Below are 25,291 nucleotides of genomic sequence, written 5' to 3'. Positions count from 1 at the left end.
TCTTTATTTCCAAGTCTCTGGTTCTATATTGCTCATTTGTTAGTTTTGTTGATTAGGTTCCACTTATAGGCAAGATCATATGGTATTTGTTTTTCACCTCTTGGCTTATTTCACTTAGCATAATACTCTCCAGTTCCATCCATGCTGTCGAAAAGGGTAGGAGGAGCTCCTTTCTTTCTGCTGCATGGTATTCCATTGTGTAAATGTACCACAGTTTTTTGATGCACTCATTTACTGATGGGCACTTAGGGTATTTCCAGCACTTGGCTGTTGTAAATAACACTGCTATGAACATTGGGATTAAAAAAGGAAAAAGGATTTGAATGTTTAAGGACAGTCTATAGAATTTAGTATAAAATATCTTTGAGTTTACAAACATTTGTCTCATTTGCTTTTCTTAACAACTCTGTAAAATACTCCCACTTTCATTAATGAGGAAACAAACTTAATGGAGGTAACTAAAATTCATTTATATTGTTGGTTGTTTTATCTCTGATCTTACGCATTTATATAGCATCTTTTTGCCTTCTGAAATTCTTTGTGCTTTAGTCTTACACCATCTGTGTCCACTTGTAAGAATACCTTGGAGATATTGCAAGTTCAGCTTCAGACCACTGCAGTAAAGTGGCTGTTGCAATAAAACAAGTTACAGTCTTTTTGCTGGTAGAAAGTCTTTCCATTAATTTGTGAAAATCATGACACCTAAAACCCAGTAAAGCAAAGCACAATGAAATGCTGTGTACCTGTATTGATTTTGGTATAGGAGCCATTTGCCTCAGAATCTGAACTCTAGGAACAGTAACACATGATAACATTCTTTTCTTTCAAATTGATATCTTACAGTTTCTTGAGCAAGCTTTAAGAATCTTGTTTGCAGAGTGATGAATTTTTTCTAAAGTAAAATTTTATTTTTTTGGAAACCTCCGATTTCTTTTGCAAAATCAGCTTTTGCTTTTAGTTATATGCCTTCTGATATCCCTTCTGATCTGTTCTCATGGAAGTCGAGATAAAACTGCAGTTACCTCAAAGCTGTTTTATTATATTACTCCCACTTCTTTCTTCCTATAAGCCTTCAACTTACTGTTCTTGGGAAATAGTCCAAAATGCTTGACCATACCTTAGAAAGTATTCGATAGAGTGCCTCTACCTTCTCAGTCTCTTTTTTGACAGTTATCCCTCTGTACTCTGTATGCTAACCACACCCAGCTTTCTTAGGTTGCTTGAATGCTATGCTCTTTGCAGCTTCAGACCGTTGCACATGTTTTTTCCTTGACCTAGAGTATGCTTCCCTCCTACCAGCATTCTTTTGCTGTTCATTTTTCAATTAAAAAATGGCTGAACTTTTGCCCTGATTGATGTTCCTCAGTTGGTTAGGCATTGTCCCTCAAAGTGTGAAAGGTCACTGTTTCCATTCCTGGTCAGGGCACATGCCTAGGTTTCAGGTTTGGTCCCCAGTGAGGGTGTGCACAAGGAGCAACTGATTGCTTTTTTACTCTTTCTCTTTCTCCCTCCCTTTCCCTCTCTCTAAAAATAAATAAATAAAATCTCTTTTATAAAGGCTGAACTTCTTCAGTTTAAATATCAGTTTTTCAGAGAAGTCTACACTGACTCCTTGATAACCTCCTCCCTGCTAATGTTTAGGACCCTGTATTTTAAAATTTCCTTATACCTTTTATTTGATGACACCTTTTGTTGTAAGTCATTGTTTCACGTCTGTCTTCCCTTCTCCAAGAGAGTATGTGCTTTGTCTTTTTTTTTTTCCTGCCTTATCCCTTATACCATACTTGGCCCAAATAGATACTCTATAAATGTTCATTGATGGAAAACTGAATGATTAAAATATTTGACATAAAGTAAAACTATACAGTTTTTTAAAATATATTTTTTAAAGATTTTATTTATTTTTTTAGAGAGGGAAGGGAAGGAGATAGAGAGAGAGAGAAACATCAATATGCGGTTGCTGGGGGTCATGGCCTGCAACCCAGGCATGTACCCTGACTGGGAATCCAACCTGCGACACTTTGGTTTGAAGCCCGTGCTCAATCCACTGAGCTACGCCAGCCAGGGCTTTTAAATATATTTTTATTAAAAACTATGAAAATATTATATCATTGTAGTATATTTTTTGAAGTACCATCAGATTAGTTTCCAGAGAAGAAAAAAGGAGGCAGAAAAATACAAATCAAACAAGTAATTATACAATTCTAGTAAATTACAATCCTAGTATTGTAATGTATGTTTTGTTTTGGTGCCTGTTACATATTTGGTTCATGATGTTTTGCCTAACTTCTGCAGTCATCATCGCTTTTTGTATTTTATTTATTTTATTTTATTTTATTTTTTAAGATTTTATTTATTTATTTTTAGAGAGGGACGGGGGGGAGAGAGAGAGAGAGAGGGAGAGGGAGAGGGAGAGGGAGAGGGAGGGAGAGAGAGGGAGAGAGACAGAGAGGGAGAGAGAGAGAGAGAGAGAGAGAGAGAGACAGAGAGGGAGAGAGAGAGAGGGAGAAACATCAATGTGCAGTTGTTGGGGGTCATGGCCTGCAACCCAGGCATGTACCCTGGCTGGGAATCGAACCTGCGACACTTTGGTTCGCAGCCCGCGCTCAATCCACTGAGCTATGCCAGCCAGGGCGCTTTTTGTATTTTATATCAGTTAGTATTTGTGTTTCAGACATTCATCTTTGTGGTGTACACTAAATCTTAAAAACATGGTCTCTTTCCAATAGGAGATACAACTAACATCAAAATTAACTATGTAAAGATTTGGAGGATAACTGCTGTGTATGGTAATTATGTTAGTTACAGTAGTAAAATGAGAGAAGCTCTCATGGGCATTGTGTTGCCCAGGTGATTATTTCCTTTTGCCCTTCATTCTCATTTGCCTTCCTTCTTTTTTGTGTGTGTGTAGACAAACAGCTGATTACAGAATTATCCTTTTGACGTTGCAACCCTTTCTATTTTAACTAAAGTTGGGACTTTTGTTTATTATAGTTAAGTTATTTTATTTGTCTTGTTCTTCTTTTGGGCAATTGTTAGTTATTGGTGCAGGATGATATAGAGACAAGATGGTGCTGTAGAAATAAACCAATCTGTATTCAATTATTTCTCAGATTATCTCTGGCTAGTGACCTCAAAAAGATTATTGTGGTAAGCTTTTCAGTTGTGTCTTATAATGAATTAAATATTAAAAATTATTTCTTACACGATTCCTTCCCAAATAATATTGAATTTAAACTGTCTTTGATGTATTAGAAATAGAAGTTATATACCAAATTGATGTCCCTTTGTATTATGGGTTTTGAATCAAACTAGATGTGATTTCTTTGTAGCATATCATTCAATCCACTGCCAAATAGGCAGTGGTTAGTCTCTGCAGTGTATATACATTCAGATACTTTAATACACCTTAGTCTTTGTTTTTCTTTTTATGATTAAATAAACTTAAATTCTTTGTATCTTTATCTTTGGGCCCATTTTTCTCCATCTTGAATATAAGTTAATCTCTTTAGACAAATTAGGTTTTTCATATTGGTGTTTTGCGTTTCTTGAGGTAGATTGAGCTATATTTTATATAATTAAAAATTTAATCAGAATGAATATATGCTCAGTGGAGAAAACTTGGAAAATAGAGAACAGCTCAAGCATCAGTCAGTCTCACTGGTTATCTGCTTTTAATACATTGGTATGTTTCCTTTCAGTCTTTTTTTTTTTTTTTGTCTACCTAGCCAGCATGGAGTGTGTGCACTCCTGGACTTCATCTCTGGGAAAGTTACATTTTGTCATTCAGTTTTCTTGTTGGTAAGGAATATTACCTTATTTGAGATAATAGTAGTGCCAACCGTAAAACATGGGCAAAGATTAAATGAGAAGGTATGTAAAGCACTTTGAACAGTGCTTGGCATGAGGAAAAGCACTCTATATTTTCCAAACCTGCAATACATCATAATAGTGTTCTATAGCCTTTTTTCTCCCCACATTGTGTATTGTATTTTGACATTTATCCACATTGTTAATTGCAACAGATAATCCTTTTTTTACCATCACATTCTTAAAGTCTTTCTAGGAAAAACTTCTTTCTAGGTCTAAGCCTTGTTGACTTTTCTCTTCATAGCCATTTTCCCATGGTATTTGACTCCTGGCTTTGTCATAACTTCTCTTTTAGTGAATTTTATGACTATTTTTGACCCTCACAGTCATATCTTCTTTTTATTAGAATATTTTTGTGGTTCTTTAAAATGAATAAAATTTTGTGCTTTATCAAAATGTTATTCCACACAATATATTTGTTCAATGGAAATTCTGAAATGACCAACACCATGCATATAGACAACTTTTTGGACTTCAAATGAACTTGGGTGGTCATTTTAATTTAGTATTACCTGGTCATGGATATAGCATTATTTTGTTGGGAAAACTACAGTCCATTCTTCATATCTGCCAGTTTTGAATCTGTGGATTCACCCAACCACAGACCAGAAGTATTTGAGAAATAATGTTACCTTATGTTGTACTGTTGTGTACTGTTGTGTACTGTTGTGTTACCTTATGTTGTGCTGATATGTACTATGTAGTTAGGCCTATGATGGTTGCATCTGTAGTGAACATAACATACCTTTTTTGGTCATTACTTACTAAACAATACATCGACTATTTCTGTAGCATTTACACTATCTTTGGTATAAGTAATATAGAGATAATTTAAAGCAGGGGTTCCCAACCTCCTAGTTACGGACTGGTATCAGTCAGGGCCTGTTAGGAGCCAGGCTGCACAGTAGGGGGTGAGTTTGAATATAATGCGCTGGAATCATCCCCCCAGCCTTGGTTTGTGGAAGAATTGTCTCCGACTAAAATGATCCCTGATGCCACAAAGGTTGGGAACTGCTGATTTAAAGTACACAGCAGGGTATGTGTAGGGTGTGTGTGTGTGTGTGTGTGTGTGTTTAAGTGTAAATGCAACTCTATATAAGGGACTTGAGTATCTTTACAGGGTGTCCTGGAAGCAATACCCCATCTAAAGGGTAAATCAGTTTGGAATTTCTATGTGGTCTTGCTTACATGTTTACAATATTTTTTTATAGTTTACTTTTATTGGTTTCTAAACTCTTGTTTTATAGTTAATGACTTATTAACCTTACATTGAGAAAGCCTTTATTAACACAGATTGTGGAGATTAAAATGAAACCTAGGTACTGATTATCCAGAATTTACTCTTTTGTATTTTAATTTAGGAATTTTTCCATGTTATTGATTATAAATATTTCTGCATTTTATTTTCAGAAACTCTGGGAGCTTTTCAAGTCTAACTAGAATCATAGAATAAAATTAGTTAAAATATAATACAAATTGAATTTAATAAAAATTAGTTAAAATATTATTAACAGTTACAAATTAACAAAAAAACTAACCTGCCTTTTTTTAATTCATAGTAATTTAAAATTTTCCAACTCAGCTTTTTACACAATGGTTAATTTTGATCTTCAGTAGTTTATTTCAGTTGTACCATGTGTCCTTGCCCATCTTACAAAGTACTTAGCAGAAGGAGAAAAAAAATTTGGAAGGGGGTGATGGTATTTCTGCTTCATTTATTTCTTATTTTTAGAGATTTTGTTATGTATTTTTGTAATGTCCTAAAATAAGTAGTTACTATTCTTGCAGGTGCTATTTTCTAGCAGCTACCCTTACCCTACCCCAAAACTTGGTTCAAATGGTACAGATTTGTATGGTGAAGAAAAACTAAGGTAACTTTATTTTTATCTTTTTGTAAAATCATCTGCATCAAAAACTTGATCCCAGGCATAGGAAGAAAGCATCAGGTTCCTGGAGAGAAAAATGTCAGTTGTTTATAAGTAAATTTCTAACAAATTGATTTTTTAAAAAACTAAAGTGATCCTCAAATTAGATAATAAGTAATCAAGACTTAAGACATTTGAAAATGAACATATAATGAAGAATATTAAAATATTATCAGGTATAAAATTAACATTTTAGTACTGGCATATAAATAATCATGGTGTCAGTGACCTGACATAAAAATATGTATATAAGATTATTTAATCACAACTTAATGAAAGAGAGAAGGATTAGTAAATGAAAAGTCTGGAGCAAATGGTTGATCATGTGGGGGAGAAAAATATTTTTTCCAAATTTTTAGAGACATACCTCCTAATATATACTAAAACTCCAGCTATATTAAGGAATTAGAAATTTAAAACAAAAAATTTTAAAAAGTGTAAATGGATATTTATTGTACTGTTGACTGGTAAGAAGAATCTTCATATTAAAGCAATAGAAGAAATTACAAACAAAAGGAAAAATATTGATAGAATTGACCATGTAAGATTTAAAATCATGAACTTTAAAAAAAACACAATATTAAAGCAATGTATATTGTGGAAAATGTTCCTACAAATCTAACTGGAGAATTTAAAGGTGAGAGAAACTTACTTGAAGTCAATGTCAAATTTTAAACTTAAAGCCTTGATCTTATTTCATTAAGGAATATAGCAAGCTGTTAAAATGCTAGTTATGAGGGAAACATTTGCAAAATTCTAAAAGTGAATGCTTTAGGTGATAGAATTACAGATTTTTCTTTTTTGTGTTTTTTTTTACATTGATTATGCATTTGTATTATGATTAGAGGAATAAATCAATTCTTAAAAATAATTAGGTATGAATTAGGAAGAATTGACTTGTGATAAAATTTGATTTGATAAAATTTGATTCTAGTATGTTGAGAAGTAATAGATAAGAATGTACTGGTTAGATGTATACTCAGTTATACCTAACATGAAGAAATCATAGCCCTTTTGTTTCTTGCTAGTCATTAGTTCTGTGTACTTGTACACATAGACTTTGCATCAAAGACTGTTCTGAATGATTTTGCTACACATTGCATGTCTCTGTTTGCTCCTTTTTTCTCTTCAGACTTTAAATAGATTGATATTCCATGTGAATAACAGTGATTTCTGGGACATTTATTTCATTTACTGGTCTATTTACTCAGACAATTGAGTAAATATATTTATTTCTTTCTTTCCCTCCAGATTAAACCCATTTAGCATGGCATTTGAAATGAAAAACTATTTAGAGATATTCTACCTCTATAATCCTGTTGATAAAGAAATCCTTCATTTTTGTTTTATTCCTAAATCCAATTGTTTTATTAACATTTCATTTATTTATTAAACTCACCAAATATACTACCAAGTGCCAGCCACCACTATCAGCTCTTAGGCTAATCAAAGAGCAGAACATAGAAATCCTGCCCAAATGGAGCTCATTATGTTGTGGAGGAGGCAGGAAATAAATAGTGAACATAATAAACAAATTAGTATATAGCATCAGGTGATAAATGATAGAAAAAGAACAAATATAGAGCTACATAAAGGTGGATTAGGAGTTATAGGTGGTGGTAGAAGGGAATGGTTTACAGTTTTCAGTGAGTTGATCAGGTTAGGCCTTGTTGACAGATCTGAAAGTGGTCAAGGAATTAGCCATATGTGGGGGGAGTATTCTAGTCAGAGGAAACAGCCAATACAGATGGTCTAAATTAGGAACATGGCCAATATGTTAGAAAAAATAGGACAGATTAGTGTGGCTGGAGCAGGCTAAATAGAGGTGGGGGAGGAAGGAGGTAGAGTCAGAGAGGTGACAGTAGGCAAGATTTTTTAGGGTCTTGGTAGACTGATATATAACAAATTTGTTGTTACTCTGAATACAATGAAGACCACTGTAGTTGAGAGCAGAGGAGTAATGTTGCAAGACAACCAGTTAGGTTGCTTTTCTAATTCACTACAGTCTTGCTAGAGGAGGTTACATTTCTTTATAAATTTTAATATATTTTATTGATAGTGCTATTACAGCTGTCCCATTTTTTCTCCCCTTTATTCCACTCCACCCTGTACCCCCCTCCCACCATGATTCCCATATCTTAGTTCATGTCCATGAGTCATAGAGATAAGTTCTTTGCTTTTTCATTTCCCATACTATTCTTAACCTCCCCCTGTTTTGCACCTACCATTTATGCTTCTGATTCCCTGTATATTTTCTCCCATTCACCCCCACTCCCCATCCCTGCTGATAACCCTCCATATGATCTCCATTTCTGTGAATTTGTTCATGTTGTAGTTGTTTGCTTAGTTTGTTTTTGTTTTTGTTTTTTTAGGTTTGGTTGTTGATAGTTGTGAGTTGTCCTTTTACTTTTTTCATAGCTTTGATCTTCTTTTTCTTAGATAAGTCCCTTTAACCTTTCATATAATAAGGGCTTCGTATGATGAACTCCTTTAACTTGACCTTATTTGGGAAGCTCTCAATTTGCCCTTCCATTCTAAATGACAGCTTTGCTGGATAGAGTAATCTTGGATGTAGGTCCTTGCCTTTCATGACTTTGAATACTTCTTTCCAGCCCCTTGCCAGAAAGTTTTCTTTTGAGAAATCAACCGGTAGTCCTATGGGCACTCATTTGTAAAGGTAACTGTCTCCTTGTCTCTTGCTGCTTTTAATGCATTGTGTACCGCTCATGAGTTTTCTCGTGTTTCACGTGCCATCTGTTAGGACTGCTCACGAGTTTTCTAGTGTTTCTCATTCCTCAATCCACAAGCAAAAATGAAGTATAAACAGTTTCTGCTATCAGAAGAGTCTCACAAACAATGGGAAGACAAAGAAACAATTCCCATATGAATGCTAAATGAAATAGAGGCAACTCAACTATCAGATACTGAGTTCAAAGCAATGATTGTCAGGAAGCTCAATGAGCTCACAATGAGCTACCAGAAACTACAGGGAAGCTACAGTGAGCTCACTGCAAATGATATCAATATGAAAAAGGAAATAGAAACTATCAACAAGGGGCAAGAGGAAATGAAGAACAGTTTCTGCTGTCAGTGGCAAGAGACTGGATAACAGATGACAATAATGAAGGCTTTCCAGAACCAGAGACAAATCTGTCCATCCCTTCCCCTGGGGGTGCAAGGAGAGCACCTCATAAAGATCCACCCAAAAGGTTGTCAGGTGATACAGAGCAGCATGAACCTATGTGTATTCCAGCAAGTGGAAAGAAAAAATTTCCTAAGAGATCCTGCAGAGTTTGTGCCGCCCATGGAAAAAGGAGTGAATCTAGATAGTTATGTAAATTTTGTTTGGTCTCTCTTCATAGAGGAAAATGTTTTACCCAGTACCATGCATTAAAAAAGTACTAGGACCTTTAATTGTTTAATTAGTTGTTTAATTGTTTTTGTAAATAAAAATGTTATAATTATTGAAAAACAACACCTAAAGTGCATTATGATCTGTAGTTATGATGATTTAAATAATATGCAGTTTGCCCCAAAGCGTGCGGTCTTAGAGATTTCTATGCTGCATGCAGTGTGTTAAGATTCCATCTTTATCTTTTATCTTGGGTAATGTAATTATGATGTGCTTTGGTGTGTGCTTCCTTGGGTCCAAGGTTTTTGGGACTCTCTGAGCTTCTTGGACTTCCTGGAAGTCTATTTCCTTCCCCAGATTGGAGAAGTTTTCCTTCATTATGTTTTCAAATAAGTTTTAATTTCTTGCTCTTCCTGTTCTCCTTCTGGTACCCCTTTGATTCAGATGTTGGAACATTTAAAGTTGTCCTAGAGGTTTCTAAGCCTCTCCACATTTTTTTGAATTCTTATTTCTTCATTCTTTTCTGTTTGATTCTTTCTTCCTTCTGGTCCACTCCATTGATTTTTGAGTCCTGCTTTCCTTGCCTTCACTGTTGGTTCCCTGTACATTTTTTTTTATTTCACTTTTCATTGCCATCACTTCTTTCTCTATTTTGCAACCAATGGCAACCATTTCTGTGAGTATCCTGATTACCAGTGTTTTGAACTGTGCATCTGATAGGTTGGCTATCTCTTCATTGCTTAGTTGTATTTTTTCTGGAGCTTTGATCTGTTCTTTCATTTGGGCCATATTTTTTGTCTCAGCACACCTGTTATGTAGTAAAGGGTGGAGCCTTAGGTATTCACCAGGGCGGGGCAACCCACATTGCTGCATTGTGATGCTGTATGTGGGGGAGGGCTCTGAGAGAGAACAGTGCAATTTGTTCAGCTCTCCCACAGCTTTCAGTCACTTCCTCTGATACCCATAAGCAAATTTGGCCCTTCTGGTGCTGATTCCCAGGTGGGTGGTTTTGTGTACGTTCTAGAACCCCATGGGTCTCTCCAGTGAACTCTCTTGTGAGGCTGGGAGTTTCTCTCACCACCCCAACTGCCACAGATTTTTACAGCCAGAGGTTTTGAGGCTTTATTTCCCTGTGCTGGAACCCTGGGTTTTGTGGTCTGTCTCACTCCCTAGTTGTTCCTCCTGATTAGCCACACACAAATGTGGGACTGCCCATTCCGCCAGCCACTGCCTCGATCACCCTGGTCCTCCAGCTGATGCCTTGCCACTTTGCTGGGGGTCCTCTTCACTCCCTCTGCCCATCTCCGCCCCTCCTACTAGCCTGGATTGAATGTTTCTTTAACTCTTTGATTGTTGGACTTCCATACGGTTAGATTTTTCTGGTGGTTCTGGATATTTCTTGTTTTTAAATTTGTTTTTGTCCTTTTGGTTGTGCAAGGAAGCACCATGTATCTACCTATATCTTGGTCAGTAGTCAAGGTGGTTACATTTTAACTGGCCCTGGAGGGTAAGAAAGGATTTATGCCAAGTGAAGATAATATTTTCTTTGGCAGGCTGAATTTAAGAATATTTCCCGTCACTATACTTATGAAAATAAATGTACTTTTAAACCAAAGCCATATATGCTACTTGATTTAAGGTTAAACTATTCTAATGTCATGTAAAGAACTTACTCCTTTGTGACCTCTTATATCTGTTTAACTATGCTCATTTAGAAAATTGATGTTTTAGTTTAATAAAATTTAAGAAGTTCCTATAACCCAAGAAACACTTCCTTTTTTACTCAAATCCAATTAGTCTAACAACTTCTTTAGAAAGTGAATAATTGCTATTTGCCTTTCTGCCATAAAACTATAAATTAAATTGAATCATCTTGTATATCTTATTATTAACCAATATTCATTTATATACATTTTATTTGAAAGTCTCTAGACTCAGTTGTGGGAAATATTTAACAGTTTCTGTTTTTAAGGTACTTAATATCCCATAAGGGAAATAGACATTATGCAAATGGTATAGTAAAATAAAATGTGAATTTACTAAGTGGAAATCCTAGAATGTCCCCCTTTCTACTTCTGTAGAAATTCTCTACCTCTCGATTTGGTCAGGCTTTGTTTAAGTTGAACTGTAACTGTTTGAATATAGTTATATTCAGCCTCTTCAAGTTGAACTATAACTATTGAACCATACTTATATTTTCTTTTCTAACTCCCTGTATCAAGTTTGAATTACAAACTTATTACCTGGGAACTCTGCATACTGCTCTCTCTGCAGGTCATATCTTTTAGCACTGTTAACACAAGTTTCTGATTTGAGAGCAAGGTCTTGGCTAGATACCTTCTCCCTTAGGATACAGTCATACTATAGACACTCAGTAGTTAAGTGGTAGTGAAGCATAACAAAGGGTAGTATGGAATATAGTTTTAGCTGTAAATACATTGCACTTAATGTTACGTTTCTGGAAAGTTTTACTTGAAAAGTTGACTGTCAAGTAACTTTGTGAAAGAATTTTCTTATTTTTTCTAGTTGACTACCAAAATGAAAGTGAAGATTTAATCCCAGTTTAAATATAGATTTAGTAAAAACTGCGTTTAAGAGAGCAGTAACATTTTTTCTCTTTACTTAAGGGATGTCTTTTTTGCCTAGAAAAATATATCATCAACCTTGATTTTCCAAATGGTCTTTATAAACATTCATTTTAAATAATTTTGGCAATGTTACATATTTTAGTAAAATCTGACATTTCAAGAATTTTGTTAAATTTTGGATGGAGGGAATTGAACTGCATCTTGGTAACACTGTCAACATTTGTATTCTATGTTATTACTTATATTCTTACAGAACAGACAGGTAAGCCTGAAATGTCACTGATTCTTAGTGTGTGCATATGATCATTTGCTTTCTTGTTTGGCAGAACAGTTGATGACTAGTTTTGTGTGATTCCTTCTCTAAATCAGCTTGGAGTCAAAGCACTGGAGGATGTCTTTACCAGCCATTTCTGTGCATAAGGAAAAAATGTGTCAGGGCTTATTAGAAACTCATTCACTTTTGTTAACTTTTTAATAACCAGTTTAAGCTTAAATATGCTATTTAACAATTGTTAAAGCTTATCTTTTGAATATTTTTAGAAGTTGAAATAGATTGTTGCATAGAACTTTTATCCTAACAGCAGGAGAGATCCTCTATTAGAATATACAATGATGGATGTAGTAAAAGAACATGTAAGCATCATGTAATTATTTCTTGAATTATTTATTGCAATAGAACTTGCAAACCATTCTTCTACATGTCTCTTCACCATTCCCCAAGATTTTATTTTATTTTTTTTTGCTTTCAAATATACAAACATTTTAAATATACAAACATTTATCATATATGGATGAAACACTAAATACTGATATTTTGTACTGTATAGCTGAGATATTTGTATTTCATCAATTTTGGGGTACAATTGCTAGGTGCTAAATCTAGGTTAAATAGTTTTTGTATACATATTTTTAATTGTCTTTGGGACTAAATTCAAGTGAGAAACTATAGTGCATACTGTCCATTTAGTGCTTACTAGATGGCAGTCACAATCGGGGGGAAAAAGCCTTATATTAAAAGATAATCTATAGGTGAATAATACGCCCACCAATCAGTCACATATGTTTATTGAATGCCTTCTTTGTCCATAATTGTCTATAGAGGATAAATACAGTCATAATTTAAATGGAAGAGAGCATTTGGTGCTAAAGTCAACACTTCAAGCTTTGCGATAAATGATGAATTTCAGTAATAGCTTGAAAGATGGTTAAAATGGATGAGTTGAGAAAAGAGCACCTAAGTTGTGGAGAAGGAATTATTATACAGTTGTTTGGCAAGATCCCTAGTTTAATTTTTATTTAAAACAATGCAGGGAATTTTTCCTCTGTTTTTATTTTTTGCAAAGTTTTTTAAAACATCATTTGGCATGTCAGATTTAGAGTGTTCATGAGTTTGTGGATGATGAAAACTAAAATTAATGGATCCAGTTTAACTGCTTTTGTAAGAAAAATCTGTTTCTTTTTTTTTTTTTTTTTTAAGATTTTGTGTATGTATTTTTAGAGAGAAGGGAAGGGAAGGAGAAAGAAAGAAACATCAGTGTGTGGTTGTCTCTCATGTGCCTGGTACTGGAAACTCGGCATGTGCCCTAATTGGGAATCAAACTGGTGACCCTTTGGTTTGCAGGCTGGCACTCAATCTACTGAGCCACACCAGCCAGGACAGAAAATCTATTTCATAAGAGCCTTTAAAAAAATAATATCACATGAAATGATTTTGGTTTTTAAGGAGCATTAGCCAGAGAATAGAGAAGTCTGAATTTAAATCCTAGCTTCATTCCTTATTTACTTTGTGACTTGAGACAGGTCATTTAACTGAATATGCTTCTTTATACAATGAGGATAACGCAGCATGTTACAGGTGAAATAATTTGTTTTTGTTGACTTTTTGTATACTTTTAATTAGAAGCCATGTACATTAGAAAGCATCTTTATTTATACCAACCTATGGCAAATTAGAATATGTGAATTCTTAAAAGATTATAATTCAAAAAATAATTTCTAAATTATAGTAAATTACAGTAAATCTAATAATTTCTAAATTTTTTCCTTCTTTTTTTGATAGCGGATACTTTGTTTTCAAGGAGGCTGAATGGGAAATACAGGCTTGAGCGACTTGTTCCAACTGCAGTATATCAGCACATGAAAATGCATAAACGAATTCTTGGACACTTGTCGTCTGTGTACTGCGTAACTTTTGATAGAACTGGCAGGCGGATATTTACTGTAAGTAATATTTAAAATACCTTAATTCATATGTGGGATTGAAGAAACATTGCTTATAGTTGAACTTAAGGTAAAGCTTTTGTCTTTTAGTGAAAAACTGGAAATTTAGGTACTTTAGCTTATTAACAGAAAATTTTACTTAAGGCTGGACTTGATCCAAGTTTGTAAGATTCCTGAAAGACATATTATACCACAGTCACAGCTATATTATAGTCCTACATCATGGATAAGTGTAATTTCCAGCATTAAAACAAATATGCAGTTTGAAATTTTGTAGAATATAATCATTTTAATTCTAAACCAAGGGCATTTCCAAAATGTGTTAAGCATATTAGAAAAGATTACTACATGTGTTTAAATTATTTGTAGAAAACCACTTGCTAGTCTGTGGGGAATTTCCATTTAAAATATTGACAAAAAATTCTGAACATATCTAACATGGTTTGTGCATTACCTTTTCGCCTTTACACCTCAGGATTTAATGTATATGGTATTATATTCCAAGAGGCCCTTTGGGTTTATTTATTTATCGTTTCTTTTTTGTTGAATAGAGAAAAGCACAGCTTTTCAGATTTAAGTGAGAAAATTTTGGAAATTTTTCAATTTATTTTTAAGCATCTTGACTATTATATCCACTAAGGGTAATACTTAACTGCACTAATATGATTGTACTTATAATTCAATACTACTCTGTGAGGTAATGCATTTACTCACAAAGTTCTTGATTTCTTTTGAAATAATAGCATATAAAAGTTAAAATGGAAATTCCTATCTCTGTCTTTGAAGAGAGCAGCTGTGAATTTTATACAGTTGAGACAATTATAGATTCCTCTCTTATAAACATGCTTATAAACTAAGATTTATTTATATCTACTTCTCCTCTACTTGTATACTTACTCATCTATAAAACAGCTAAACGGTAGGATGTAGGGAATATCTTTATACATATCTTTTCCCTGGTTCTAATCCACTTCCGGCATTTGTAGGTCATTTTTCCTACCTTAGTATTCTCCCCTTTTACCTTCTTTTCTTCCCTCCATTGTTCTCTATGAAACAACATAAAAGTGAAATTTTTAAAAATTTTCTGACAGGTTATTCTTTTCACAGTGAAGAACAGGTGTATCTGTTTGCTAAAATGTTTGACCTATCTGCAACAATAATTTACTCTGAAATGGTAATGATAAATTACATTTAGCTTTAAGTTAGTATACTAATTTTTAAATTCAGTTCCCAAAAGAAAGTAAATGTATCATTTCTAATGTTTAAAGAATTCTTTAAAAAATAATAATAAACTGAAATAATGAGAACAAAGCATTACATTGTGTTTGTACCTCATTTTGGTGAGTATAAAGTTATGCCATTGCATTGAGAATATAAAAAATATGTAACTTAATTTTTAATGTTTGTAAAGTACATTGTGGGGATTCTTTCTTTAAAGACAATAGGGATGGTAAGCATTTGGTTGCTGTACTTTATGAAGCATTGTGTGTGTTTTGATTTGAACTAGGTTCATAATTTAGAATTTTTTTAATGAAAATGGAGTGAAATAATAATTCTTTTGCTATCTCATATAGTCAGAGTGGTAGGTATTGAGTTGGAAGAGCCCCATTCTGACCAGGTGGTTTTAGCAAACTACTATTGCGAGTCAAATCTAGCTTGCCACCTGTTTTTGGAAATAAAATGTTATTCAAGCAGACATGCTCAGTTCTTTATGTATTGTCTATGGTTGCTTTTATACTACAATAGAAGAGTTGAGTAGTTATGACTGGAAGGCCTAAATTAACTACTATCTGGCCCTGTATAAAAAAAATAGCCCATTCTAAATGTGTAATTCCTACTTTTAAGAGCATTTGATTTGGGGAACAGGGACAATATATGAAAAGGGAACTGCTTTCAGATTATTTTTCTTTGTTGAAGACATATAAATAAGGGGAAAAATTATCACTGTTATTTTTTATATCTCACCAAGAGTCTAAAAATGTTGACATTTTACATATGTGATATAATTTGCAGAGTGCCAAAGTCAGTGTTATTTGTAATTTTTTATTGATGATTTGCAGTTGCAGATTCCAAAGTGTTTCTTTGTGAATAGAAATGCAAAGATATGAGGGCAAACTGTTACTTAAAATTTTCTTGTATTTTTGTGATTATTTCCTCAAGTGCCGTGGGTAAATATGTTTTCACTGTTCATAATACTTTATAAAGTCAGATGGCTTTATCCATTCCTTCACTCCACTGGGAACACACTACCCACTGACTAATGCTTTAAAAATCAGTTTTGAAAGCTGATAAGATAAAGCTTTAGAGATGATAGTAGATCATGAAAGATGAACCAGTGTTTCCTATTTATGTATTTGGTATCTTAAGACCTTGCACATTTATTACTAAGGTTTTTGTAAGGTGATATATTTGAAAGTTTTTTTTCCAAGGGACTCTTTCTCAGTAGGAACAGTTAGAAGTGGTTTAGACAGCACTGTGGTTAAGGGCATCAGCTTGGCATTAGATGGCTCACAACATTACCACTTCCTAGCAGTGCAGCTTGGACAGATGGCCTCATTCCTTTAATCATCTGTATCCCATTTCAGAAAAAGTGGGAGAATAGATATTAATATCAACCCATAGTTTTGTGGGATTATATGATATAATTATATTACTAGTATAGACCAAGATATACAGTAAGCAGTCATTAAGTTTTACCTGCTGGTATTAATTTTATGGAAAGATTTAAATAAGTTACCCATTTTATTTTTTATCCAACTAAATTCTTTTTTATGAATGCTGTATACAGAATTTAAACTGAAATCATTGTAATTGATAAATGAAAGTCTGTATTAGGAAAATTTACCAGGATTTTGTACTAGAATATTTAATGATGGGTGTTTCTCAGTAGATTAATGAGAAAAACCCAGTGAAGGAGATAGCGTAATTCCAAGTCAAATTTGCTTTGTAACTCTCTGTCTTAGTTTTTAAATTCGTTTTACTTGGTTTCAGAATCATTGCTTCAAATATTTACTGAATTAAAAATGAAGTTAATGAATTCTCTCAATAATAAGCCATTCACTCAAAATGCAAAAGTACGGTGAGGGCCATTTAAGAAGGTCACCCTCGTCTTCCCCTTTTTTCCAAAAAAAAAAAGGGTGTCTCCTTTTTTTCAATTTAAGGCAGAAAAGCATAAAATATTTTCATAAATGCAATGTTATAATAAAGACTATGAGGTTATGCATTCTTTTAACAAACTTCAGTCTTTTAGGAGCCAGACATTGTTCTAAAACACTTAGGATATAGAAAATGAAAGCATAAATCTGTCTCTGGAGAGTTCACAGATGGTCAGCAGTCAATATTGAAATAATATGATAAGATAGAGTCTGCACAAGATACTGGGGTATTTAATCCATTGTGTAGTAGGAGATGGTAAGGACAACTTACTCAAGAAGTGACACCTCATTTGATTGAGCTAGATACTGCAGCCTTAGTGAAAGTACTCGTAAACTTTAGGAGAATATAACAAGCAATTGTGTTACTGGATATGACAAAGAATAAATGTGGACCATTGTTAAGCAAGAGCTAATGGATGTTGGTAGGGGACAAAATCATCAGTATGATGACATGAAGGATTGGGTTTCTTTCCTAAGGCAATGGAGAGAAAATGACAGATTTAGACAAAAGAGTAGTAGAATTTCTCTTTTTAATGACCCCTTTGGTGTTATTAAAGGGGATGGATTGAAACTAAGTCTATAAACAGAAGAATGGTTCTGGCAGTGATCCATGAAAGAAATCATCAGGGCTTGTACAGAGCCACAGTGGAAATAGGGATGGTATTAACAGATTAAAAATAGAATCTCTAGGGTTTAAGATACTCATTTGAATGTAGGGAGGATTCAAGAGAAAACATTATAGTACGTCATGTTTTTAACTTGGGTGACTGGTTAGAAAATTCTGTCACGTAGGTGTAGGAATTTAAGTGGAGAAGTTAGTGAAGGTGGGACATACTGAATTTTAGATATTCATGTGGCTAGCAAAATAGAAATATTCGAAGGCAGTGGAAACTCAGGAAGGAGAGGTAGGTTAGAAGATTCAGCTTAGGAATTACTGGATATGGAAATTGACTATATTACCTTATATGCATGTAATAAGAAGGCTGAAACTTTACCCTTTAAAGCAGACCAAAGACAAGGAGAGGAATCAGTAACAAACACTGAGAAAGAGCTGCCTAAGAGGATAGAAAAAAAAAGAAAAAAAAAGTAGTGTCTTAAAAGCCAAAGGATTAGTATTTCATGAGAGATGGAGACCTAAAGTAAAGTAGAACTTGAAAGACATCTTTGGGATTTGGCAAGGCCATTAATAATCTTGACTGAAAAAAAAAAGGATTATTTTAGTATTAGGAGTAGGAGATTGCAGTGCACTGAGGAGGGATTAGAAATTGAAAAAAAATTGAAGAGACTTCACATAGCCTTATACTCCAAAAAGCTTGACAAGTGAATAAAGAAAGGCTGTTTTGTGAATGTGTAAGTACTACCACTGAACTTCATACTTCCATTATATTGTATTTTCCTACTATGTTGCAGTAAATTTGTTTAGATGTCTAAATTATAAACTGCATAATATCAAAGACTTTCTCAAACTTTTTAGATCTATAGCACCAAAACACTGGTGCATACAGGAGGCATACAACAAATGAATGGATCAGCTAGGCAATTAGAGGAAAAATAATGAATGATGTCCTTTGTTACAAGAAACCTAGACTCTGTTAGGGGAGATATATGCAAGTGTCTATAGGACAGATTCTTTCTGTGCTTCATTTACACTGGTCTTCTATTGTACTGCAAACTTGCAAAACCTAAACATGACGAAACAGCCCTGACTGGTGTGGTTTAGTGGATTGAGTGCCAGCCTGTGAACCAAAGGGTTACTGGTTCGATTCCCAGTCAGCGCACATGCCTAAGTTGCTGGCCAGGTCTCCTGTAGCGGGTGCGTGAGAGGCAACCATACATTGATGTTTCTCTCCGTCTCTTTCTCCCTCTCTTCCCCTCTAAAACTAAATAAATAAAATTAAAAAAAAAAAACATTAAACATACTGAGGGTCAGGGATCATCCTACAGAAGTAAGGCCAGTATTCTTTATAAATTTCTGAAGACATAAAATACAGAGAAAGCCTGAGGAAATAAGTATTCCAGATTGAAAAAGACTGAAGACTGAAGAAAAAGACAAACTCACTTCCGGCAAGATGGAGGAATAGGTGGACGCACCGTACCTCCTCGCGCAACCAAGATTAGAACAACAATAATTTACAGACAGAATAACGCCCAGAACCGACAGAGGATTTATCTGAATGGAAGTCAGACAGCCAAGAAGTTGAAGTAGACCCGTACATCCGGACTGGTAGGAGAAGACGAGCTGGGCAGGTGCGGGGCTGGCTCGGGTCGGTGGCGCGTGGAGGTCGGGGAAAGTTTGGCGTGAAATCGGCGGGACAGCCATCAGGGGCGCAAGAACGCAGTGGTGATCCCTGAGTACGCAAGCTGCGGCTGGCAGACCCAGAGGGGCAGCGATTGTGGACCAGGGCAGAACTCGCAGCCCGGGAGCCCAGAGAAGGGTCTGAGGCCAGGAGGACGGAACTACCACCATTGTCCCTTCCCGTCCCTGCTCCCGCTCCCGCCCCCACATATAACGTCACAATCTAGCGACAGGGAAAAATATGTTTTCAACAGAGCAGGTCAGTCCCCCAGGACTCATCCTTTTGAGCAACCAAGAAATAGCCAACCTATCAGATGCACAGTTCAAAACACTGGTGATCAGAAAGCTCACGGAATTGGTTGATTTTGGGCGCAATTTAGATGAAAGGATGCAGGTTCCCATAAAACAGATGCAGGAAGATACGCGGAGGAGAGCCAATACTGAAAGGAAGGAATCTGAGTCTCAAAACAATATAGTGGACCAGAAGGAAGATAGAATCAACCAAGCAGGAAAGCATGATGAAATAAGAATTCAAAAAATCGAAGAAAAAGTTAAGAGCATACAGGACACCTTTAAACGTTCCAACATCCGAATTATAGGGGTACCAGAAGGGGAGGAGCAACAAGTGGAAAAGTTATTTGAACAAATAATAAAGGAGAACTTCCCCAAACTGGCAAAGGGAACAGTCTTCCAAGAAATCCAAGAAGCTCAGAGAGCCCCAAAGAAGTTGGACCCAAGAAGAAACACACCAAGGCACATCATAATTACATTAGTCATGGTAAAAACGAAGGGGAGAATCTTAGAAGCAGCAAGAGATAAGGGGACAGTAACCTACAAAGGAGTTCCCATCAGACTGTCAGCTGATTTCTCCAAAGAGACCTTACAAGCAAGAAGGGGCTGAAAAGAAATATTCCAAGTCATGAAAGACAAGAACCTACATCCCAGATTGCTCTATCCAGCAAAGCTCTCATTTAGAATGGAAGGGCAGATAAAGTGCTTCTCAGATAAGGTCAAGTTAAAGGAGTTCATCATCACCAGGCCCTTATTTTATGAAATGCTAAAGGGACTTATCTAAGAAAAGAAGATAAAGAAAAGACATGTATAGTAAAAGGACAGCAAACTCACAAATATTAACAACCACACCTAAAGCAAAACCAAAAGAAACTAAGTAAACAATTAGAATAGGAACAGAACCACAGAAGTGGAGGGCACATGGAGGGTTAGCAGCAGGGTGGTGGGAGGAGGAGAGAGGGGGAAAAGGTATAGAGAATAAGTAGCATAGAATGTAGGTTGAAAATGGATAGGGGGAGGGCAAGAATAGTATGGGAAATGTAGAAGCTAAAGAACTCATAAGTATGACACATGGACATGAACTAAAGGGGGGAAACGTGGGTGGGAGAGGGTGTACAGGGTGGAGGGGAGAGAAGGGGGAAATGGAACAACTGTAATAGCATAATCAATAAAATATATTAAAAACAAAGAAAAACAAAAAAAAGAAAAAGACTGAAGATTTAATGTTACTAAAATGTAATGTGTTGATTTATGGGATTCTGGCAAAAAGGAAAAGGGAACATTTGTTGGGATAGTTGAAAAAATTTGAGTGGGGCTTGAGGATTGATGGCAGTTTGATCAATATCAGTTTCCCAACTTAGGTAAGTGAGTGTTTTTGTTTTAGAAAATACATGCACTCTGGGGTATTTAGAAGTGATAGAGCTTCAACTCTGTAGCCTGCTCTTAAGTGGTACAGAAAAAGACTAATGGTAGTTGTGTGTGTGTGTGTGTGTTATATGGAGACCTAGAATGAGAAGAAAGGTGACGATTGAGCAAATGTAGTGAATTGTTAATAGTTGATGAATCTGGGTGGTGGAGATATGGAAGGCATTGGTACTATTCTTAACAACTAAGTTTAGCCCTGGCTGGCGTAGCTCAGTGGATTGAGCGCGGGCTGTGAACCAAAATGTCGCAGGTTTGATTCCCAGTCAGGCCACATACCTGGGTTGCAGGCCACAGCCCCCAGCAACTGCACATTGATGTTTCTCTCTCTCTCTTTCTCCCTCCCTTCCCTCTCTAAAAAGAAATAAATATAATCTTTTAAAAAAAAAAGCAAAAAACTAAGTTTGAAATTCAAATTTATGTTTTAAAAGTGCATTAGAGGTAGTATAAGAATGATGGTGAATATTCAGTCAGTTAATGATGGGAGAGTTAGAATATGGTAATTTATAGGAAGATCACTGAAAAATTGTGTGGGTCATGGGGAAGGAACTAGGGAAGCAGACTTAAAGATGAGAGGAGGTAATTGATACACAGTGGTCTTTAATTAAGGAGGAAAGATCGATCAATAAAATAGATGAAATGGGATGTATAAAGAGCAGCTTACTTTGACTAGAAAGACAGTTAATTAGGTTCACAATGAACAACAGATCCTGCTTGTCAATGTGGAATATTGTATCTGCTAAGAGTTTTGGTTAGGAAATGGGACTGAGTTCTAGACATGAGTGATAAAGCCTAGTAATAGGAAAAGAGTGATGAATAGGGACCAGTTAGGGATTAAAAAAAAAGATTTTTTAATTAGCCTGAGCCTCCTTTATAAATAGCAGATTTATGAATTTGCAGTGTTAGAGATTTAGTTTGCTTATGTTTTTCATAATGGTACTTGGCATCTTGGAATCAGGATCAGAGCAAGTGATGATTAGATTGATACAAAGTTAGTCATTGGTGGTTTAGGTGGGCAGAGAATGAAAAAATCGAGCATGTGTTGAAATGATTGACAGTGACGTTTAGGCTAATTTGTAAGGAAAATGAAACAGGTGTGATTGGTAAGAAAGGAAAGCAGTGGTCTTTCTTGAAAAAAGGAAAACACTAAACTAAATTTAAATTGTAAGCAATTTTTAGCTGCCTAAAGACTAGGGTACTTTTTAGCTTGAATAAGAAAATGACATTGTAGAATACATGGCACTTTAAACATTAATTCTTTTTGTTCTAACAACACCAAGAGGTGAAATCTGACTTAATAAAGCTATGTAGTAGTAGCAAGAGAAATTAGAATTTTCTTTGTTGCTCCTGCCAAGGAATACCAAATTCTCCAACATATAAGTTTAGAAACTGTGTAATTTCCTCTGTCTTCATGTCAAAGCAGTAATCTTTGGTTGGCCTTTATGACTGGTGCTTCTCTTAGCAGGAAAAGGTTTGGTGATCTACTTTTTCATTTTAAGGCCGTCTGAGCAGAAGTAACCTGCTGTTTCGAAATGTATACAGCTTTCTACTTGCTGAAGTCTAAGATTTTTTGTCATTTACTGCTCCATCTTGTATTTTTACTGAACAGTATACATAGTTGTCACTTCTAATCTTCTAGCTTTTAGTTTAAATAAATAAATGCATAAACAAGTAGTTTAATTAAACAGTTTAAAACTTGCCTTGCAGAAACTATAAAATTTGGGGAGTATGGACTTTAGGTTCTGCTTTAGTCTCTGCATAGAATTTAAGTGATTAAAAGGCCCATATGTAAAGTTATTTCATGATGTATTCATATAAATAGGTAGGACACTTTTTTTTTTAGGTTTAAGGAGATTTTTAATACCAAGGTATATGACAAAATAGAAATCCATGTCACTGACAACTGTGGAACTTTTCTTTTCCAGACTTACCAAAGCCAGATGTGTACTAGGCATTCCTTGTGCTTTATATGTGGAGAATGTCAGTGTTTATTTATTTATTTATTTATTTATTTATTTAAAGATTTTATTTATTTATTTTTAGAGAGGGAAGGGAGGGAGATAGAGAGAAACATCAATGTGTGGTTGCTGGGGGTTATGGCCTGCAACCCAGGCATGTACCCTGGCTGGGAATCGAACCTGGGACACTTTGGTTCCCAACCCACGCTCAATCCACTGAGCTACGCCAGCCAGGGCTTAGTGTTTGTTATGTGTATGAATTTTGCCTCAAAAAAACCCCACATTATTTTGATGAAGCTTTGTAGTTTAACCAAGGGGATTCACAAAATAGGAACTTTTGGGGGGGCGTAACCCAAAAAAACAAAAAAAGGAATTATCCAGTGTTGGATCTAGTTATATGCTGGAAGAAAGGGTCATTGGTGCCCCAGAGTCTCCTTAAAAGTATTGAAAGAAATAACAGTGATTCTGGAGTAAGCGTCCGCAATTCAGTTTTCTTTCTCTGCCTGAAGCTAAGGAGCATATTGATGGTCTTAAAGCCACAGGTTTTTATCATTGTATACATGGCTGCTTTATGTGTGGTAGAATAAGCAAATTTATAGAATACTTCAAACTAACTTCCTATTTTCCTATTTGCTTAGGCAAATTTAAGGTTTATTTAAGTCTCACCCTTTCTTACCAGGCTTTTTCACAAATATCTCACTGTTTGTTGTTGTGTTTTTCAGGATAGAGAAAAGGTAATTTTTTTTTTCAGCTTCCTTTGTTTTGTCTTTGCATTGACAAGATGTCTTTGTAACATTTTGTTTGGGGATTTAAGTAAACTAAAACTACACATTCTTATTGTAATTTTTTTCAGTTTATGCCAGGTTTGATGTAGACAAGTGGTAACGTTAATGAGTGCACTTTCATAGCCATTACAAGAGTTTTATATTATTGAAAAGTGAAGCTAGTGATTTACTGCTGTCTGTTTGCATGACATTAAACCCTAGCATAATATTCCAATTTGATTTAAAAATGAATTAGAAAAAAAGCATTTTGAATTGGATTTCTTAAAACATTGTGGCTAAAATAGTGACCATGTCTTACCTGCTTAAAATTCTTCTGTAGTTACCTCACTGGGTTGAATCCAAAACTCCTTTACAGGCATTTAAAAAATACTTTATCATCTTTCTTAAATAAAACCTTTGCAGTTGAATTTCTCATTTCCAGTATAGTTTGTATTCCCAACTTTTTGTTACTTTGCCAATCCACAATCCTAGCAGCATCTTGGTATTATTAAAAAAAAAATGACTACTTTGTTTTCTCCTAGGTCTTAGAGCTTTGTAGAAAAAAAATCTGTCAGCGAGGTTTTTCTAAAAATCACACTATCTAATTTTATCAGGACTTTAAACTGTTGCTCATAGATTTCTTATTATTTGTTTTCATATTTCTAAACTCCTTTTATGGGTTCCTTTTTTGTTTCCTGTTCCCCCCTTTTAGTAAATAATTCTCAGATATTTGTTTTACTTGCTAAGGTTAGAATCATCTAATTTCTTTATTGTTTACCTTAAAATTACTCTATTATAACCTTTCTTGCCTTCACAAGTCTTAGAAGCCTATGTATACCTCTTACCCAAGGCAAACCCTTATATAGTTGATCTTATCCCTTTCACAATTAATATAACATTGCTTTTATTTTAATGTCCACAACTCTTTTTATTTTTTAAGCATTTTAATTAAAACACTATAATGTCCTACTCTTTGGTTTATTATTAACCATACTGACATTTGAGGTAGACTTGTAGAAAGAAAATTCATCTATTTCTCAAAATTCTGCTCCACAGTTTGGTCTTTTCAAAAAGAATTTTGTCCTTTTACCTTTGATTTAAACTCATTTATAGTGCTTTTAAAAATATTTTCCCAGTAAGTTTAATTTTTCTTCTCTTCTGCAGTCGTCAGTCATTTAGTGTATTTATATTTCTAGTAGTCATTTTTAAATAACTTCACAGAATGTCAAATCATCTTTAGTTTCACATTCCCATAAAAATAAATTAATGATTACAATTAATGATGCATGGTCTAGAAATTGCTTAAGGATGACTTAGATTTCTTTTTGAAATTCTACCAATTCTGGGGAGCATGGGTGAGGGTGGATCCTATAGCATACTACAGGATTATGGAAGAAGATAGTGATGAGAGATTTCCTTGAAAGGACAAGATTTCTCTCCTGCAATTTAA

General features: G+C 34.8%; 1 protein-coding gene across 1 annotated transcript in view; it reads left to right on the top strand.

Annotated features, from left to right (window-relative positions):
* The window catches only part of LOC114494060 (pleckstrin homology domain interacting protein), a 140,973-nt gene that overhangs the window by 24,374 nt on the left and 91,308 nt on the right, over positions 1-25,291 (top strand). The window contains exon 7 of the mRNA XM_028508930.2: positions 13,795-13,955. Coding sequence (XP_028364731.1) covers positions 13,795-13,955 — 161 coding nt within the window. The remainder of the gene's footprint in view (positions 1-13,794; positions 13,956-25,291) is intronic.

Source organism: Phyllostomus discolor, chromosome 4, assembly GCF_004126475.2.
Source record: "Phyllostomus discolor isolate MPI-MPIP mPhyDis1 chromosome 4, mPhyDis1.pri.v3, whole genome shotgun sequence".
NCBI classification, from domain to species: domain Eukaryota; kingdom Metazoa; phylum Chordata; class Mammalia; order Chiroptera; family Phyllostomidae; genus Phyllostomus; species Phyllostomus discolor.
Note: the sequence above shows the minus strand (reverse complement) of the source record. Positions and strands in the feature narration are given on the sequence as shown.